Consider the following 21,289-nt stretch of genomic DNA (forward strand, 5'->3'; position numbering starts at 1 on the left):
CGCTTACCGAGCGCCCGCGTGGGGCCCGGGCTCCCGACCCCAGCCCTGGACGGGGGAGGGCGGGGCCGCTGGCTGGGACTTTGAGAACTCGCTGTCAGTAAGGGAGCGTGGAGTAGCTGCCTGGTCTCCGGTGGTGGCTGTTTAGTTGTAAAATTCTGAGGAGATGGAAGAGAATGTTTCTCAAGTTCCAGAGTTCAGCTGCAGAAGCGGTGTGAACACCCTGATGAGCTGAGTGCTGCAGGAGCTGCTCCTGTGGCACCAGCTCTGTGGCAGTCCCACTTCTGCCCGCACTTGGCTGTCCTGGGGACCTCCCTGCAGGGTGCGTCCCCGCCCCCATCCACTCCTTGCTGCTCGGCAGGCGCTGTTCCCTCGGGTAGAGGTGTCCACCCACCTTGGCTGTAGGCCGGTGGCCTCCGCTCCTCTCCCTCCCTCCCTCTTCCATTTGTGGTTCCCTTCTTAGCAGAGGTGATTGAGCCTTGGGCTCTCACAGTAAGCTACATCCTCACTTTTTTCACTTTTAATTTTGAAACGACAGCTTATTAAGTCCAGGTTGCCCAGGCTGGGCTTGGACTTGTGATTCTAACTTACTTTTTTGCACCAGGATAAACTCATGGCCTTGCTCTTGCCAGGCAGCTGCACCACTGGGCTACAGCCCCTCTAACTTGTGATTCTAGGTTGCCCAGCACGGCAGCCCTGTTGCGTCAGCCCGACGGCCAGGGGTCCAGTGGGCCTTGCCAGGTGCGCAGCTGCGTAGGCATTTGAAACCCTCACAGCAGCGTGTGAGGTGGCTGGTACTATGTGCCGCATTTGACCATGAGGATGCTAAGGCATAGGTTGGTGTTGCAGCTAATTGTGTTTTTTTTCTGGGCACGAACTCTTCATGCCCCTGCTGCTTCTCTAGGAAAGTGGAGACGGAAGGACCTGAGCTGCGAAGACACACTGGCTGGCGATGCAGCGCAGCCTTGTCCTCCAGGGTTTGTTGCTCTAGTGGAGTCAAACGGTTCTGTGTGGTGAAGCCCTCACTTCCTTTCAAAGCCCACGTGTTTGTTGCGTGCTGACGTCATCCGCATGTTTCTGTGTGGTTTAGCTGCATCTGCCAGTCTTCCTAGGGACTGTCATTCTCAAAAAGCTGAAAGTCTCTGTTCCCTCAGATGCGAGAGACACATTGCCTGTGTTACTCACGTTTTTTTTTGAGTTCTTTTTGTTCACTTCCATGCTTTTTGTACTTTTAAGACACGGTCATACTTATTTTTCCACTTTAACAGCCTCATGATTTAATTACATCCATGTATTAATCTCTGTCACGTCCCACAAAAAACCGGTGTAGCGAGTTTATCACCTCTTTTAAGGTTTATTAGTGTGTCCGCTGATTTCAAAACCGTGAGATTACGAACCTCGCTTCTTTCGCTTCGGTGTGTTACTCTTAACTGTTACTACTGCCTAACAACGGATTTCCGGGGTGCCCTCTAGGGACTAAAGAGAAGCACAACAGTGACTCCGCTGCTTTTTTAACTTACACAACGGGGGAAAAAAGGTTTTCATTTTTCCAAAAATTGCACCAAGATAAAGCAGAGCCTTAGCTGATGCGAGTGTGTTGTGTAGGCGTTAGCAGTACTGCCCTCACTACACGTTCATTGGACAGTAGCGCAACCCCAAGAAAAGGATGGTTGACAAGTGGTTTACAAGCACTGAAAGCAAGAGGCGGCAATACTAGGTAGAGTTGTGGTGAGTAATTAGGGACGCCCGCCCCAACCGGTCTCTTTAGCTAGCCTGGCTCCAGTGACCACGGCTACCAACGCAAACCAGCTACTCCTTTTTCCCTTGGTGCTCAGAGAGACTGATGAAAGGCTGATAGATATTACCCAGAAGACTACGCGCTACCAGGGCGAAAATTTGCATACACGCCCTGTGGGGGCGGGGCTGCGGCTTGCTTTGGAACTCCCTCTGCTGGTGCTTGGTTTGAGGCCATACAGTGACTGCTTTTTATTTCATTTCTCGCCCCATTATATTTTCTGTTAAACCTGTAAACGACTCCGTGCAGGACCGTTTTTCCCCTTGCTACCAGTTTAGGCTTTCCAGTTGGTGCACGCTCCGGGCAGCACTGGCAGACATGTGCGGGCGTCCTCGGAGGGCGCCCGGTCTTTGCGCTGCACCCCGGACTGGCTGCTGACCGGCTCCCGGTGTTTCCCGTTGCAGGTAGTTCTTCTGGGCATGGACATCCTATCGGCTCTGGTGACCCGGCTACAGGATCGTTTCAAGGCGCAGATCGGCACAGGTGAGCTGTGAGCGGGGCGCGGAGCTGGCCCACCCTTCCCTCGTTCTGCTCAAACCCGCCACTAGGCTGCACCCACTGCTTCCAGACAGCTGCCCAGCTTCCCTCAAGCTTCCCGAGCTCCTCTCAAACCCTAGGCTCTTCCTCCTGCAGCCTCCCTGCTTCCCCCAGACATTCCATGCCTCAGCCTCCCCTCACCTCCTGCGTTCATACCACAGTATTGGATCTGCAAGCATTTACCCGCCCCTTTCATGTATATTGTGTTGGTTTCTCCCAGCTTTTGTGTTGCCATATGAAATTTCACTAATACGTGTTCTAATCAGAGATATTACTGTCAGTTTGATTTCTTCTCCATCATCTTTTAGTGCCAACTAAACCATATTTTTTCCCCAACCCATCTTTACTGATAGGCGATTTTCTTTGAGAAGTTCTACAAAACTGAGGTGATTGGATTTTGCTCAAAATTAATGTTGACCTTCCTGTTCTCATGTTGGTTGTAAATAGTGGTGAACGCTCACTCTTCTTGTTTTGAAAGTGAAATGTCAGCAAAATGGAAAAGCACAAATTTCATAGATTTAGACACCAGTAAATTCTCAATCTCTGGTATTTCTTAATGACAGTATAAAACGCCAAGCAGTTCTGTCTGTGCAGTCGTGTCCTTACAGAATTTCTCTCTCTGGGCTTTGCGTGTGCCATGCCACCACTTTACTACTGAGCTACCCCCTCAGCTGGAATGTGCCTGTTTCTGTTAGCACAGGTGTTGGCTCTGTGGGGAAACTGCTCTTTTAGAAATAACGATGAACTATGTTCTTATCTGGCACCACATAACTGCATAACTACAGATTTGAAAAGCACTTACAACTTACTATTAGAATTTATTATTTTAGTAGTGTTTCATTCCCCTACTAAATGCTGAATTATGTGTGTTTGTTCTTGTAATGGACATTTATAAATTCTTAAAAGAAGCCAGGCAAGCTGACCTGTGGTATACAGGTGCCCTTGGAGTGCTGGGGGGACAGCCCACCCTTGCTGTGTGGAAGGGGTGTGGAGAGCCAGGCTCCCTCTGGTGTGTGTACAATACATACGAAGCACACGCTACCATGCACTGGTCTGTATGTGTCCACCTTTCACCCAGATTGCCTTTTTTGTTCTCTCACCTGCCAGTTACACATGTTTCACTAGCTTACAAATATGTTGGTAGCTGGCTGGTTGAAAGTGCAGTAGAGAAGGAGATAGATTGTCCATGCAAAGGATTTTGCAGATTCTTACAGTAGCTTTTAAATGCCAGCAAGGAGAATAGTGCTGTTTGCAAAGATGGAGAATGACATATATTAGAATGAAGTAGAATACATTAGAAGGAGATATCAGACGGGCCAGTGCTTTTTGTCTTCTCAGTTTCTTAAAATATCAGTAGTTGATGACCCAGGTCCCCCAAATCGGTTTCATTTGATGTTTCCATTTTGGTTTTCAGTGCTGCCCAGCCTCATAGACAGACTGGGAGATTCTAAGGACTCTGTGAGGGAGCAAGACCAGACTCTGCTGCTAAAGATCATGGATCAGGCTGCTAATCCCCAGGTATGGCAAGAGAAGTGTGGGGGACATGGGGACGTGTCTTCTTGCACACACACTGTATGGCTACCTACACTTAATTTTTTCAAACTGATGTATTAGAAGTGGCCATGTTCATAGTGTTTAATCTGCTTCCCCATATAAGTAGCAAGTACATGAATAAGTAGTAAAATACTAGTTTAATCTCCTGCACTTTAGCTCATTTATATGACTGGCTCTCCATTTTCCTGAAAAAAAGTACAGCTAGTGTCTTCGTCTCCTAGTGAGCTGGGCTTACTAGGATAGGAAGATGAAGCCCTATCTTCCAGGGTCCTACTGTTGATTCTAGGCATGGGGTCGGGGTGATCAGCAGGGGCCTTCCCAAAGAAGATAAGACTTAGATTGCCATAAAAGATGACCATGTGTTTCACTTTTACAAGGGTGATATCTTAGTTACTTTCTTGTTGCTGAGACAAAATTCCCAGCACCTATAAATTAAAGGAGGAAAGGGTTATGTCAATTCACAGTTTGTACAAGTTTCACTCCCCAGTCTCTGCTGGCTCCAAAGCAGGGAGGCATGGCAGAGGGGGGTCACAGAGGAGGAACAGCCAGGTTCATGGCAAGGCAGGCAGAAGTGAGGCAGCAAGCAGCAAGTCTCCGCTTCCCTTTATCCCAGCCAGGTTACAAGGGTGCCACCCACACCTAAGCTGGGCCTCCCCGTTGTCCATACCTGTGCTGTGCTGTACCAGCTAGTTCTCACACACCCTAGATCCAGCCGCAGCCTAAAAGCTCCTCCCCAGAGGTCATGAGGCTTTGTGCGGGATCTAGACAGTCTAACTGAAGGGAGGGCCGTGTGAGCGGCAGTGGGCTTTGGCAGGCCACCCGTTCTCCTTTTGGCCTTACTATTCTCATGTATAATACAGAAGCAGCAAAACTTCCTTCTTGGATTGTTGAGAGAATTCTGAGCATTTGTGTAAACTCATGTTGGAATCCTGTAACTTGCTATGTGATAAAATGATAGGAGTCATCATTCCAAATGCACTTGAGAGGATCCAGCTTGTACACGGCCGGGCCATTTTGCACCTGCTAAGAGGTTCCTGTTTGATCCCTTACTAAGTGAAGGGAGGCAACAGTTTTCTCTCTTCTCACCTGTTCTTTGTCACCTGCAGTATGTGTGGGACAGAATGCTCGGAGGCTTTAAACACAAGAATTTCCGCACGAGAGAAGGCATCTGTCTCTGCCTTATTGCAACACTCAATGCGTAAGTCTGGGATGAACCTAAACTTGTAACTTAGCTGAGCTTTTAAAGCAACTTTTATTTTGAATTTATTACAGATTCACAGAAAGTTGCACAGGTGTGTGTTGGGAGATACCGTCCCTCCCCTCTTCCCAAACCAATGTTAATATTTTACATAATGATCATACCAGGAAAGAGATGTTGGTGCAGTTGGCGAGTTATGCACACTGTCCGGGTGTGTCCTGACTGCTGTACACTGCTGATCTGTGCTGTGATTTTGTCATCTCAAGAATGTTGTATAAATGCAATCATAGATTCTGTTACTTTTTTTTTTATGCGGAACTGGGGATTGAACTCAGGCCCTTGCACTTGCCAGGCAAGCTCTTATTCTACTGAACTATCTCCCTAGCCCCATAATTTATTTACTTACTTACTTATTTACTTATTTATTTATTTTTTGTGGTACTGGGGATTGAACTCAGGCCCTTGCACTTGCCAGGCAAGCACTTACTCTTCTGAACCATCTCCCCAGCCCTCGATTCTGTCACCTCTTGAGATTGCCTTTTTTCTCTCAGCACAATTCTTTTCAGGTTGCAGTAATGTTGTTTATGATAATAATAATGTTTTATTGCCGAGTAGAATTCCATTGCTTTTCAAGAGCATTCTGAGCTAGTTTACATAATACACACGAAGAGTGTCTGTGACAGCAGGCTTGTGTGGGAAGCGCTGTAGGTACATGAAGGTCCTCCAGAAGGGGCAGTGTGCAGCTGGCGATGCTGTGGCCACTACCTTGGTCTTGTGGCTCAGCAGCATTAACAGAACATCTGCTCTGCCACAGCACACACGGTCCCTCCGCTGAGGACTGTCCAGGGACATGTAGTCTGGTTGGCTCCCCTAGGTTTGGTAGCATAGAAGGTGTGACCTGACAAAGCAATGACAGAGTCAGCACATTGTGAGGCAAGCGGCAAGGTGCTGCAGGCGAGGCTGGGCTGCCAGCTCAGCTGTGAAGGGGCAGGGCCAGCCGAGGTGTTGAGCTCCATGCAGAGGGGGCCGTCAGGTGCATTTACTCTGGAGCCAGCATTGGGTGGGATGGAGAGGACCTTGGTGTGAAGCGGTCCCGTGAGGGGACAGAGGAAAGGGCGGCTGTGGGAGAGAGCATTGCACTTTTTCAGTAACACTATCCTCTTTCGTTTTTAGCTCTGGAGCACATACACTAACACTAAACAAGATCGTGCCACATATATGTAGTTTACTTGGAGATCCAAACAGCCAGGTGAGTGAGACAAACTCCTAGGAAATATCATTGGTTCAAATGCATTCAAATGTTCTGTGTATGTCTAGTAGGTGTCTGGGGCTTTATTCTTCTTTACAGAGCTCTGATTATTGTTTAAAATATCAGCTACTCATTAATTTATGAAATACTGTCAGCAAGTGTGACCGCCTTTCTTCTACAGGTAGGGTTGAACACTCACTCAGGTAAACGGATGGTGTCAGGCCAGCCGTGAGATAGATACCACTGGTTGCTATTTCTGTAGCCAAAAGGGGTGCAAGTGGGGTAGGGGAGGGTAATTAGAAGGGCACCTAGGGGGACTTTGTGTACTTACTCTGGGTGATGGTGTTGTGGAAAGCCCCTAAACCGCACACTTAGGAAGCTGTGCCTTATACAAGTGAAAAGAAAGGCCTGAGCAGCCTCTCCTAGCGTAAGCGCGTGGGCCAAGTGCTGGACGCCTGCGCTGAGCCGTGCTCTCTGGGGAGGCCCTCTCTCACCCGGCTCAGCTCTCCTCTCCCGGGTCAGTTCTTCTCTTTCTCCCTGCCCCCATTATCTTTTTCTCTCTTTTTCAGTCCTCTTTATTACATAAGCCCATAAAACCAGTCAGGAAGACACTTGAGTAGAGGGACAGAAAGTGTCATTTACAAAAGGCATGTACGCAGTAAACAGTGACTCAGCTTAGGCCTGGCCCGCCAGCTTGCCCTGTAGGAGCCCCGCGGGCTCTCCTTCCGCTTGACTCGTACGGCACTGGGGCCCTCCGGGCCTGCCTGCATCCTCCTCATCTTTCCTCGTGGGTCCGGTAGCCCACAGCATCTCCCCTTCTCTGTGGCGTTTCTTACGCTGCACATGTCTGTTGTCTCCCTTGGTTCCTTTTTACGCGGCCTTTGCTGAAGATGTGTGGCATAGAGATAGTTTTTAGATGTATTCAACACGAGTTGAAAAATGGCTTCAACTCCTTAACACCTGTTCTTCCTACTTCTACTGACTTCAGTCTTGTTTTCTATAGAAAAAACCCTTTATGGAGGTTTCCAGAATGTCACTGCTCCCACACAGTGCCAGGAATCGTGCCAGAAAGTCATCTTGGGCTGGAAAGATAGCTCAGCAGACTGTGAGCCTGCTTAAGCGAGTGCAGGCACTGAGGGTCGATCCCCAGCAGCACAGGCTGTGCTGGCCACACCCCTGGGTGCCCTGAGCCAGCCATGGAGGCCGGGTGCGGTGGCGCATGCCTGTAATCCCAGTGCTGGGGAGGCTGAGACGGGGATCATTACAAGTCCTAGCTGTGTAGTAAGACCCTGTACCAAATACATTAAAAAGAAAAAGAAATGCATTTAAGAAAGTCATCTTGTCTAGTCCCTAATTTGATGCCTCTGTTGGATAGAGCAGTGAACATTTGTACCTGGCTTATGGAGACTGGCAAGCCTGTGGGCAGGGACCAGCTTCCCTAGGTACGCCTCCATGATGTGCTGGGCGCACCCAGCAGGTAGATAGCATTTAGGACTCCCCTAGGACATTGTTTTAGTTTGGGTGGGGCGGGGAGGGACCTCCTGGTGGCCACTGCCTGGTGCTTCTGCATGCACTCCAGCACACTTCCCAGTGTCCCCGTTACCCTTCACTGTCTCTCTTCTGCACACTCACAGGAGCTTCTGCTGCAGCCTGTCTTGTTGGGAGGGGTGCTTGGGCTTGGGAACAAGTGTGAGTGGGGTTAGCAGCTTGATTTTAAAAAGAAAAATTATTTTTTAATTTTTTTATTTTTATGCATTTAGTCCAGGGTCTACAGGGTCTCACTATACAGAATGGACTTGTAGTGATCCTCCTATTTTTAGCCTCCCAAGCTCTGGGATTGCAGGCATGCACCACCATGCCAGTCTCAATGTGCCCTGGGTGCAGGGCTGGCACGCCCACAGTCAAATCTAGTTCCTGTGTCTGCATAAGCAGGCCCTTTTAATCTGCTGAGTTATCTGGGCTGCCCTTGATTTTGGGGTTTGATCCTTAAATTGTGCCTGTAGCGGGTGGGACACCATGCTCCGGGGGTTCCTGCAGCTGCTGACTTATCCAAGGACTCTCCCCTCATGTGTGCTGTGGAAATCACTTACAAATATCCCTCTCTGAGGAGGATCACCAGGAATTTGAAGACAGCCTAGCTACGTAGTGAGACACTGTCTCAGAAACAAAGCAAAGCATATTTTGCTGGCTGAAAGATCCTGTAGGTGTAGAGAAGAGATTAGCTCATAAATCTTGCTAGAGATCTTAGCAAGGTTTTTCTTATTTCAGCAGTAGCACAGATTAAATTTCACTTGATCAGCATAATCTCACATGGTGAAAACATCGATTCCAATTCCGTTGTTGAAGAGAGTAAGGTAGTGTTAAGTGGCAGACAGTTCACAGTAGTGCTCTAAAGCTGCCAGAGTGAGAGTACGCGTGAAACTTGGAGCTGCCTCGCGCAGGGCAGGAAGCCTTTTCTCGGCACACAGGTTAGTCTCGCTCAGGCCTTCATATGTGGCTGCAGGCTGACCTCGGGAGGCATTTGCATGTCGATCTCAGTGTCCTTGTTAGTGAGGGCGGTCGGTCGCAAGTGCCTTGTTCCCCTTCGTTGCGCAAGTGCATGGGGGTGATCCTTTTCAGTTTCTGACACACATTTGGGCCCTCAGCAGATTGTCCCTAAGATTTTCCTTTTCATTTGAAAGAATCGCATACCTGCCACATGCTAGTGGGTTTCTGAGAAACTCTTAGATGTGCATATATTTTAGTATGTGAAAATACTTAATTGTAGGATAATATTAGTGTTTGAAATATATTTGTGACATTAGCATAACCTTACTTTTGTTGTTACCAAATGTTGAGAGTCCTGGTTACAGTATGTACACACATCCATTACTAAAAATCCATGTCGTTATCAGAAGTCAGGTGCTCCTGGACTGATTATTAGTAGTAATAATACAACTTGAAAACCAAAGTTATATCTTCAAATGGAATTGCATCTCACTGTTCTGAGTAACTGTCATAAGGATTGCTTAATTTTCTTCCTTTTTTTGAGGCAGTGTCTCACTATAAAGTTCAGGCTGGCCTTGAACAATCTTCCTGCCTGCCTTCCGAGTACTAGGCAGGTGCCACCATGCCCCTACATGCCCCACCCTCCCCAGTGATGGAGATAATTTCTTTTTTATAAGGTGGCAAACCTTCATAATGCGTAACCCCTTGACAGACAGGGCCATACATTCATGACTGTCCCGTTAGGCAGCTTGTACCACAGGTAGTTCAAGCCTGCAGAAACAGGTTACAAATGCTGCGTTAAGCTGCGAGTCTAGTCACCACTTCCTGAAGCATCTGTCATGTTGTTTGAAGGGTTTTTTTTGTTTTTTTTTTTTCCCAGAACTGGGGATTGAACTCAGGTCCTTATGTTTGCCAGGCAAGCACTTATTCCACTGAGCCCATCTCCTTGGCCCCAATTGTTTGAAGTTTGAATGCCTCCGATTTTCAGCAAGTCATTGTTTGTATTTTCATTTTTCTCCCTCGTGTGTGAAATGAGGCTGGTGCTCTACAGGGAAATTTTAGTATTATGTAAGTAGATAGGAGACATGGCCCTAAGATTCCAGACTCTGAAAATGATAGTTTTCCCTTCAAGTTTAGGTGAGTTTAAATTTGGGAGATGGATGTTTCCCACTTTCTTGAAAGTGTAGACCCTGGCAAGGCTGTGCCTGCGTCTCTTTGTGCCCAGCCTCCACTTCCCTCTGTACTGTGCCAGCAAAGGCCCTTGCCGGGGCCCGAGTCACCCCTCGCGGAGCCTGCTCCCCTCGTGCCGCGCACGCCCTGGGCCTGTGTGGGATTTCCGTTCATTCTCACCTGGTAAGCTCTCACGTGCTGGTTGAATGGAGCCATTTTTTTTTTCTTTCAGCCCTCATGGTGTCCCTGAGAGTAGGAGGAGGAAACTAAGATGAAAAGAGTTAAAGTGTTGTTTGCAGGGTCACACAGCTCCCTGGTGGCCAAGTAGATGCTTTTGTCTACTTCCTTGGTTCTGAAAATGATAATTCTTCCACTATTCTGCTCCCTGTGGAGATGGTTACTGAAGATTAAATCCAGGGCCCTTGTGCTGAACCACATCTCACTGCCCTTGTTCATTTTTAATTTTGAGAAAGTGTCTTGCTGAGTCTCTTTAAGTTGCCCAGACTGGGTTTAAAATTGCAGTCCTCCCACTATTAACTGTTTGAGGCTCAAATCTTGAGAGTAGCCAACTAGATACAGATTGCTCTTTAAGAGGACCACGCAGGGTGATGGGCAGGAGCGACCCCTAGAAAGTGCTGATGATGCCCTCATTATTGGCCTTCGTGGCGCGGTGCCTTGACTACTTTCGTAGTACATGCTGGTTTTTATGTGACGATGTTTGTTTAAAAATTATTTTTTCTCTAAAATAATTGATAATGTTCTAGACAGCTCTGGCTGCCATAGCAAAACACTGTAGACTGTGTGGCCAAAGTAGTGAAATTCATTTTCTCCCAGTTCTGGCATCCAAAAGTCTGAGATCTGGATGACAGCGTGGTGGGATCCTGGTGAGGGCCTCTTCCTGTGGGCAGCAGGGCCTCTCCTTTGTGTGTGCACAGCTCTGTTTCTCTTATAAGATCAGACTATAAGATCACTCTTTGCAGGGCTGTCCCTTCGTGGTCTCATGGAGCCTTGATTTCCTGCTTCAAGGCCCTTGCCCACTTATGGTAACGCTAGGGGTGAGAGCTCCACCGTTTGAATTTTGTTGGACACAGATCGTTCCTCAGCATCACATTTTCCAACAGAAGGGAGAAAATGATGAATAAAGTTCTGTGGCATCGGATGCTGGGAAATTCTTTGCATGCCTAAGATCTCCCGCTTGCCTTTACTGTCCATTACGTTAATTGCCTTTCTCGAGACCCAGTCTAAAATCACACTGTTGCTCAGCTGTGCTTCCTAAGTGACGTGCGCACAACTTCTTCCCAGCACCACCTGGCCTGCATTTCACTCCTAGTAAATTATTTTTGTCCCTATTTTTATTTGAAGGGGCCAGGGAGATGGCTCAGTAGAATGAGCACTTGCTTGGCAAGCACAAGAGCCTGAGTTCAATCCCTGGTTCTGCTAAAATCAATCAATCCACTGAGCTATTGGACCTATTTTTTTAAATTTTATTTATTTATTTGTGTGTGTGTGTGTGTGTGTGTGTGTGTGTGTGTGTGTGTGTGAGACCAGCTCAGCCCACCAGGGGGCAGGGCTGGCTGGCATGTGGTGCTGGGGGATTGAACCGCGGTCCCTATGCTTTGCTAAGCTTGTTCTAAGTAGGTGCTTTAGACCACTGAGCCATCTCACCAGCCCCTATTGGACCTATTTTTTTTGAAAAATTTTAAACTTATAGAAAAATTAAAGAGTAATATCATGAGCACTCACATTTAGACCTAACATTTGTCACATTGGTTTCATCTGTTTGTGCACATACCCACACATACACAACTGTATGTGTTTTTCTAAACTATTGAAAGGTGACCCACATAATATTTTTACCTCTAGAAACTTTGGTGTTTCATCTGATAGCAAGGTTTTAACAAATATAACCATGTCGTTTTACACCTCGAGGAATGCAACATTAATATGTGGTATTGTTTGATGTTCACTCCCTATTGAAATTTCTCCCAACTAAAGGGGAGACGGGGAAGAGCAGTTCTGTTCCTTAAGCCATATTCTTGCTGCCTTCTCAGCGCATGTTGCTGTCTGCCCGGATGGGTGTTCCTGTCTTTCCTGAAGCCTGTGCTGGCCCCTCTGCTTTTGTGCCTTTGTCCAGCCTGTCATACCTTGTTTGGAGCCTGGGCCTGTCTTATATTCCACGTGGACCTGGCAACAGCCTGTCTTTCCAGGCATTTTTCAGGCAGTCCTTCCTGCCCCCTTCTGTGAAGCATTTTCTGACATTTGCTCCTGCGCTTGCTCTTCCTTTCTGCTGTACTCTTTGTGCTTTTGACAGTGTTTGTTGCCTCCTGCTCAGTATTAAATGTGAATCTTATGGACATTTTCCTTGCCCATCTCAGGACTGTGAGCTCACTGAGTATGGAGTTTCTGTTGTCATCCTGTTCATGTTTGCTGCACACTGAATATTTTGTTTAATAGACTTAAATACAGAGTATTTTACATGATGTTTTGTGCTTACTATGACTCGTATATTTGTAGTGTTTTTTTCTGTTTTGGAAAGATGATCTGAAAATTCTAATTTCCTGACATTGTGAGGAATGGCAAGTGCTAAAGGGTGTGGACTTTAACACGTACATAGGGGTAGACACCTCCATTTCTTTCTGCCTTTGGGAACTGTGTCAGTGGAAGGAGATGGTCAAACACGACTGCATAGTCCACTATAAAGGGGTTACTTGTGTAGGAGCACTGGTGTGTTGGTGATAAATTGGGGTGGCACGTGGCCTGTTGTGTCCCAGCAGGAAGTGCTAGGAAATGATATGGAGCATCTATAAGATCTCTTCTCTTACATCTAGGTGCGAGATGCAGCAATAAACAGCTTAGTGGAAATTTACAGACATGTAGGAGAACCTGTGAGGACAGATCTCAGTAAAAAAGGATTGCCACAGTCCCGGTGAGTGCAGACTTTTTCCTTTTTTCTACTTTTTCCCTTACTCGTTTTCAGGTATGACCTTGGTCTTTACTACTATTTCTGATGTAATTTTATTCAATTTCCATGGCTAGAGGGTTGGTGTTTGGAGGTCTTGGCCAGATCGTACGTCTGTGGTTCCTTTCCCCTCAAAAATAAGTTTCTTGTGCAGACATCTGGCTGAGTCCTGTGCCTCCTCCTGACTTGGGAGCACCTTTAAAAGTGCTTAGTGTTGGAACATTCAGCACTCTTCCTCCTTTACTCTGCATGGTGCTTCGAATAGTAGGTACTTAGAATGTATTTGTTGGAATGGAGCCTTTCTAGAATGCATCTGGCTAGAAATACATAAATAATCATTCTGGAAAATATCTTTGAAATGTTTCAGTTTGAACAATGCAGCACAAGGAGGGCATCTGCACTTTACCAGATCTAAGACAACTTGAGTCCACAGGGATTCATAATTTTTAAAGTAATGGAACAGTTGGACATCTGTCATTTTAAGTTTGTTGACTAAAGAGTACCACATGAATTCTAAACCTTTGCCATACACTGTTGCTTTAAGAGAAAAAGTGATGTGGAATTGCAGGTCAGTCAGCACGGCAGTGTAGCACACAGTGGCTTGTCCCACCTGTCCCTGGTCTATGCGGACAGCAGCTACCCAGAGACATAAGTTGACTTTTGAGAGACTGCACAGCGAGTGAGAGCCAGAGACAAGATTGAAACCTATCTTTCAGACTTGCCTTTCAAGTTTCCCAGCCCTGTTTCATCAGAGTTGACAGAGGTGGGGTGGAGCACTGAGGTGGTGCACAGGAGGCATCTGTCTTGGTGTCCACCAGGCTGTCGTGAAAGTGGGCAGGGTTTTCCTGCTGTAGAGTCAGACCCAGTCACAGTGCTATTCTCACTGTGGCTACTGTGCTGTGCGCAAGATAATTATAGAAATAAAAGTGCTTTTCATCTGTTTAATCAAAGATAATCTCGGGGCCTGCTGGTTAGCTCAGTTGTTTAAGTGCCTGTTTATGCAAATACAGTCAGGAGCAGGATACTGTGGTTGGATCCCTAGCCACATGCCTTACCAGACCTGCCCTTAAGGCAGCCTGAGCCAGCCAAAAAAAAAAAAAAAACCTCAACTTTTAGGGGCCAGGGAGATAGCTTAGTAGAATAAGTGCTTGCCTGGCAAGTGCAGGGGCCTGAGTTCAATCCCTGGTTCCACAAAAGAAAAAAAAATAATAATAATCAAAGATAATCTGTGAAGCTGGAGTTACAAATTGACCATCCCTAGTCTGAAAATCTGAAGTACTCTGAAATCTAAAACTTCGGTGTTTGTGCTGAATTGGGAGAGTTTATGCATCCCCCCAAAATAAAACAAAAACAAAGCCAAAAAACCCCAAGAACCCCCAAAACCTTATGTGACATCGGAAGTACTTTTCTCCCAAGCACGTCATGGGGTGGGGGGACTCAACCTGTGTGTATCTGTGATGTTTGAAGCTTAGCCTTCTGGTCACTGAGTATATGGTGAAAACACTTAGGTGTTAGAAGAACTTAATGACAGTACTGACGATCTGTGGGAAAACTGGAGGACACAGCTAAGCAGAGAGGGCTGTTGAAAGATGAAGTCAGCGCTGCTTCTTTCCTACGGTGTGGTTCATGGTGGCCTATGAACTACCATCTTCTATAGTTTTAACCTTACACAGGGGCTCGCTGTGCACTGTTGGAAAGTAACTGCAGCAAAGTCAGCAGTAGGGGAAGTGACCCAGAGAATCCAAGACCTGGATAGTGGGTACTGAAGGCCTGAGATCACTGGGCCTCAGAGCCAGGTTACAAGGCTGGCCCCAGGCTTGCAGCTGCAAACTTGGGTTTGGGGAAGACTACCTGCATTCCCAGACAGGGGTTGAAAGAAGCTCACGGTGTTCCAGCTGGACAGCACTGTGTTGTTTGAGCTGCACACCTGCTATCCTTCAGGAGCAGGAGGTATCGATGTGACCAGCCTGGGTACCATCTCTGAGCAAGTTTCCTGGTAGACAGCGTGTCACTCATGTCATCGCAGTGCTGTGCTGAATGATTTAAGCATGTTTTGTATGACTCCCTAAAGAGAGAGTCTAGAGACTGCCTGGTCTTTTCTGACTTCCTCCCAGACTGTTTTCCTCTTGGCCACTTGTTCTCTGTGTCCTTTTTCTATAATAAATCATGGCTGTAGGTATGACTGCGGAGTCCCATGTGTTGTCCTGGTGAAGCATTAATTAGGTGTTCAGATAGGATCCCAGAGGTGTTGCTGCCAGAGTGAGGCCTGAAGCTCACCCAGCTTCCCTCTGTAGACACTTAAGAGTTGATAAGGCATCCGCAGAAGAGGTCAGATTTTGGAATAGGATTGGAGGTTTCACTCAATCATGTTGCCTAGAATCTTTACTAAAAATTTGGTACAGAAATAGAGAAGAAACAGGGAAATGGCCTTCATAGCTATTGTTGTAAAAGTCTGGCAGACACAAGTGCCTGGAAAGCTGTTCTTTTCACACTGTATTTAATGACTCTTTACACTTTGTGTATATTCCAAGGCCATAGTCTAAGATCTGATACTGTGACGGTCAAGGATGTGATTGATACCTTTGTTTTGTTGGGGTTGTACATAGATAGAATGGGGCTTTTGAAGTGTCGTACCCTGGCTTGGGAAACTCAGTATCTGGTGTATTGTGGCTCCATGTGGCTGCTTGTCACACCTCACTAGGGGTTTTTGTTATTTTGTGGGCATATTGGGTTTTCCAGGTTAGCAAAATCCTGTAGTATCAATAGAATACTGAGTAGGATGTAGTCCCAGAATAAAAGTCTTAGCCTCCTAAGAAGTTGTTTATGGAAAAAATCACTGTATTTGAGAAGATAAAAAGAATGTTGTATTATGAACTAAATGATTTAAAAAAGAATAGTCACCTCATTTGAGCAGCAATTTTCATTATTCATTTGTTGTGTGATATGGAAAAGGAACACATACTAAACAGCTTGACTTGGGAGGAACCAGAAGTAGGGCTTGGGGCCCTGGCTTAGGTTGTTATTTGAGTCTTTGTTATTTGGTAGATAAAATCATATTGAGTTCGATAAGGTAGTAATAGCCAGCTGGAACTCTACATTGGAGAATCTCCATCCACATGAGAGCCCGCGGAGCAGTGAACTTGAATCAGTATTTTACATGTATTAGGTTTTATCATTCATGCATGAAATATATTCAGAAATTAAGCTTATAATTAACTTATAGCTAGTTATACGTATGGTGTTCTGTGGGGCAGCCTCACGCCTTAATACAACGTAAATCACCTGTGACTTCCTTTCAGCACAATTCAGCATTTACTCTTACCCCAGAGATTCTCTCGGAAGGTAATTTCAATTAATGTGGTATATTTTAGTTTGCAAAGCTTTGCAAAAAGATCAAATCACTGAAATTCAATTTGGGGCGTCCTACTGTTTAGTAACCAAGCTCCTAAAGCAACAACAGTTTTTAGCCTGAGGATAATTCAGTTACAGATGCAACAAGTACTTTCTATCTCGTTCATTGTGATTATTGGGTAAAGTTACTCTTTGAATGTATGTTTCTGAGCAGATATCCTAATACTCGCTCTGTTGCTCTCTCAGCCTATTTAAAGCTTACATTCACTCTGGACATCATTGCATAATGATTGCTTTCAAAAATTGAAGGTTTCTTTTTTTAATTTGCTAAAGCTTTAGTGTTAGGACTCACGGCAAAAGCAAATGAGAAATTGCTGTCATCCATTCTTATTGAAACTAATTTTTATCATAATCATTTCTATAGAGAGAATCAACCAGATTTAAATGTATTTATAAAAAGGCAGTGCCTTGCCACCTTTGCCATTTTTGTCTCAGAAGCACTGTCAACTATTTTTGTTATTTCCTGCTATTCAGTAATGATATACATATAAGCATAATTTAATATACATAGATTATTTCTGAAATCTTTTAATCAGAGAGACAGAGCATACCATGCTGAGGATCAAGCCTAGGGCTTCACATACACTAGCAAGCGCTCTGCCAGGACTCTGTACCTTCCACCGCCTAACCCCTCTTGAAATCTTACTTTGCACTGTGGAACATGGATTTCAGCTATCTGTCCTCTGAATGTTCTTCATGCACATTTTCCATCTCATTTACCAAATGTACATGTATTTTCATTTTGGTTAGAACGATTTATACTGTCGTAATATCAGCTGTTCTAGTTCTCTATCGATACTTGGTACACTATGATTACTTTGATTTTTCTCGTGATCTGGAGCCAATCATTTATTTTCATTTACATAGTGGGCTGTGTACTATTCGCCCACTAGGACCTAGCATACTAAGCTCTGTGTCAAGTTGTGCAAGTCTCCTTCAGCCTGTTTGGTCCGTAGTCCGATCCCTCCTTCTTAGCATCTTAGGAGCCGTCAGCTCACATTTCTGCACAGCTGCCTGTGCGTTGGCTTCACTTCTCTGTGGGCACATTCTGAGAGACCAGACCTTTCTCGGTTTACTCTCTCATTTTACGTCTGCATATCTAGCCTTCTGAGCAAAGTCTGGTGAAGGAAGATTCTTTTTTACCTGAGAATGTCTTTTTGCTTCCTTTCATTCAGGGAATGAAAATGTAGTTTGGAAACTATTGACCTCCAGAGCATTAGCGCTTGTCTCCCTTTCTCTGTACCTATTGGAATGTGCAAAGCTGCTCCGATTCTTCTTCCTGTGTAGATAACTTTGGTTTGCCTTGAAGGATGGTAGTGTCTGCTCTCTTTTTGCATAAACAGCTAGAGTGTTAATAGGAATCACTTTGAATTTGTAAATGAATTTGAGGAATATTGTCATCTTAATATTTAATCTTCCAATCTGTGAATGTAGAATGTTTTCAGTTTTTAGGCTTTAATTTTAGCAATTGTTTTGTAGCTAGAAAACTCAAATTAATAAAATTTTTGAAAAGACAAACTAAGGATGATAAGTGCATGTACTGAACAATTACATGCTCCAAGTCAGATGCTGTGTGTGCTGGCCTATGCCTCTGTGTGGCAGTCAGGTTTCACCTCTGCCTTCGCTTTCCCTTTCCATTTGTGTGGTCTCAAGGTCAGCCAGATGGGAGATATTTGTGCCCTTGAGGGTCTCTCTTGGGCATGCACACAGCCTTGTGCAGGAGCGTGGCCTTCTAGGTTCTCAGAAATACATAGCTGCGTTGAAAGTTTCTTGTGATCATCTCATTCCCCAGCTTTTCTTTTTCACCTTTTGGACAGCTTTTTGCCCTGGTATATTGTCATTTTAGGCAGCCCCCAAGTTGAATAGTTGTTGCTGATTTGTGTCAGTCATGTCTTGGGGGTACAGGTCTCATGCAGGGTATCTTAGTTATTTTTTTGCTCTTGACACCCAAAGTCAAAGGAAGAAAGGTTTATTTCAGCGCACAGTTCATAGGAGTTTGAGTCCATAAGTGGCTGGTTCCAAAGCAGAGTGGTGTGGCGGAGGGGCAGGCATTCATGTATGGTGTGCCAGCAAGTGCCCAAAGCCTCAAGCAGCAGCAGCAGGCCTGCATTCTTTCTCTCCCTTTTATTTCTTCCAGTCTGTAAGCTGATTGGCGCTCCCTCCCCACAGCATGGTGCTTCCGTTCTCCACCCTCTTAGTCCCAACATCACACCCTTAATCCTCATTCACGGTACTCTAATTCAGCCACCTTTGACACTTCCCATGTAGGGCTTCTTGAGGCTTTGGGGAACGTCATCTATGCACAGCCTTCACCCAGGAATGCTCTGAGTCAGGCTGAGGTGACGAGCTGTGAGTGGTCACCTCAGCCGCCTCTGGTGGTGGTCCGGGGTAGGGCATCTTGGGAGAGACCCAGACCTGCTGGGCTCCTTCCAGCATCCTGGCTTCCACACTGCCAAAACTGCTAAGGCTGTGGGCTCTTAGCTGCCCCGCTGGGGACAGGAACATGGCACACCCAAGCAATGAAAAGTTCAGTTACTGAAGTTCAGCCCTTTGGCTTGAAGAAACATGGCTCAAGTGTTTCAAGCCTTTGTTCGATATTTAGAGTATTTAAGAAGTTGATTGTCAAAGGCTTTGCCAATATTGTTTTTGATTCTTTACAGCACTGGATTTTCAGATGGCCTTATGCCATTGTTCAGGGCTTCTTTTCCACTTGCTTCACCATTGCAGCATTTTCTTTATCTCCATGGAAGTATTAGATACAGTTATCAAATTTTTGTCTTCACGGTCTGTCTTGTGAATATGTTTGGTTAATTTGATCCTTTTCATATTAGACTCTGTCCATATTATAGCCCTTGGTACTTGTACTTAAGAGTGTGAGCTAAAATGGTGGCGGAAAGTTCTGCGTGTTTCCATGGTGCTTACTGACTGGGATACTACCTGCACTTGCTTCCAGGGAATTATTTGAAGTTTATTCTTTGTCTTATAACATTTTCTAGAAGAAAATTAATTAGATACACCTTTTAGTAAAATGATTTCCATGTATGTGTGTTGAAGAATTTAATGTAAACATTCAAAATCAGAAAAACTAAGGGAAATGGTAGTGGTTATTTGTCAGATTTGGGAAGAAATTTTCCTTGTATTGTTGGGAATACTGGAGACTGGACTCAGCTGAATATGTGCTCTTCTGCTGAGCTATACTTCCAGCCCCAAGAAGCTTTAAAGTGATAGCCAAAGATTTAAAAGAAAAAAATTGGTAGCTTCAGAGGCTATCAGTAAGTATACATTGTCTTTAAACATAAAAAACTCACCTTTGTAGATTTGTGTATAGTGATGACTTCGAAGAGAAGCATTTTGCATTGCTGTGCTTGTAATTAGCAGGGGAAAAAAAAGCCAGACCCTCCATTCATCTGAACTTTGTGTGGGTATTAATCTGTTGTAAAGCCAGGGTCCTGATATTTTGAGATAATTGAGAAGAGAATGAGCACCTAATGATATCTGACTGTAAAAACAGAGGCAAAGGCGTCCTGCCTGAAGGAATCCTGAGGAAAGGTGCAGGTGCTTACTACAGTGACCTTTTCAGGGTTCTCGTGCCTGGTTGTGGTGAGTATGGCCACAGTGAGCAGACCTCACACTGATGGGGGCGTGCAAGTTCTTTTACATTTACTGTTTACAATTGAGCTTGCTCTCAGTGGGATGAAAGAACACTTGCCTTCTTCCAGTGGTGACACCAGACTAGAAGTACACTGCATTGCTACCTTGAAACTCATAGGCAGGCTCACATCAGCGGATGTGGCTGTGACACAATAAAGTGACACATGAGGGCCTCCCTGGCAACCTGTGAGCTTGCTGAGCCATTGGAGATCTTTGTTATTTAAAAGGGAGGATAATGGAAACATCTTAAGAAATTGATTCTAAGGCGTCTTCCCAGATCTTCCAAAGTCAGGAACTACAGGATTTGAGTGTGAGTGATAGTCCTACTCATACCTGGTCCTGATTTGGCAGTTGGAGTTTTATTTCAGTGTCCACTTTGATTTATTTCATAATGGTTGTCTGAAGCAATTTTGAGAGGAATTCTGAGGCTGTAGCTGGGTGTAGATGGAAAAACAGCTTGAAAAGATTATCAAAGATTATCAGTATCTCATATGTGATGGGAATGGGAAAGCGCATGGGTTTGTCAGGCTGGCTTATCCCTTCATTTTGTTCGTATTTTGGCTTCCTTATCACTTAGAAGTTAAGCTCTAGAGGGTAGGAACCTTATCCATTCAGTGTCTAGCTAGCTTGGAGCTAGACACATAATGGACACGCAAGTAATGTTAAATGAACAAGTGAATTAATGATCAAGCAGGTGTGAAGATGTTAAAGTGTCCTGGAGTGAAGTCGGTCAGTTTAGGTACTAGCTTTCTGATACCATAAAGCAACCCTCCTGAAGGATTCTCTGTGCTTGGTACGGATACCAAAAAACATAAATCCCAGCTTAACCCCTAAGTAAGAGTTTCCATTCTGGTTGAGAAGAAGAGGCAAATGTGAAATGAGTACAGCTCACAGGGCAGAGGAGTGTGTATGAGTTACTTTTCTCTTGTTGCTGAGACAAACTACCCGAGACCCAAAATTAGGGAAGGAAAGGTTTATTTTGCTCATAGTTTGTGCAGGTTTCAGTCCGTAACTAGCTGGCTCCAAGGCAGAGCGGCATGGCAGAGGGACAGCAGTCCACAGCAGCAGAAGACAGACAGCAGTGAGAGACCACGCATCTTTTCCTCCCTCGTATGCTAAGAGGGCTTCCTCCCCTGGGTGGTGTAACACTCACACCATCTCCGTGCCCTCCTCTTGCACAGGCTCAGGATATTTATGAAGTGAAGACCCTGGTCCTGTGCTGAATCACTTAAACTGATAAAATCCTCAAGTTGACACTGTATCAACCATTATAAGTGTGTA

At 45.4% G+C, this 21,289-nt stretch overlaps 1 protein-coding gene and 1 non-coding gene across 20 annotated transcripts in view; one reads left to right on the forward strand and one right to left on the reverse strand.

Annotated features, from left to right (window-relative positions):
• The window catches only part of Clasp1 (cytoplasmic linker associated protein 1), a 264,734-nt gene that overhangs the window by 111,133 nt on the left and 132,312 nt on the right, over nucleotides 1–21,289 (forward strand). For all 19 annotated transcript variants that reach the window (XM_023709745.1, XM_023709750.1, XM_023709751.1 and 16 more), the window contains exons 3-7: nucleotides 2,197–2,275; nucleotides 3,744–3,847; nucleotides 4,990–5,081; nucleotides 6,255–6,330; nucleotides 12,816–12,913. In XM_023709745.1, the coding sequence (XP_023565513.1) occupies nucleotides 2,197–2,275; nucleotides 3,744–3,847; nucleotides 4,990–5,081; nucleotides 6,255–6,330; nucleotides 12,816–12,913 (449 nt within the window). The remainder of the gene's footprint in view (nucleotides 1–2,196; nucleotides 2,276–3,743; nucleotides 3,848–4,989; nucleotides 5,082–6,254; nucleotides 6,331–12,815; nucleotides 12,914–21,289) is intronic.
• Nucleotides 1,543–1,668, reverse strand: LOC111815334. The gene has a single exon (XR_002820039.1). It is a non-coding gene; the product is annotated as a U4atac minor spliceosomal RNA (small nuclear RNA).

Source organism: Octodon degus, unplaced genomic scaffold (assembly GCF_000260255.1).
Source record: "Octodon degus isolate 3935 unplaced genomic scaffold, OctDeg1.0 scaffold00014, whole genome shotgun sequence".
In the NCBI taxonomy this organism is placed as follows: domain Eukaryota; kingdom Metazoa; phylum Chordata; class Mammalia; order Rodentia; family Octodontidae; genus Octodon; species Octodon degus.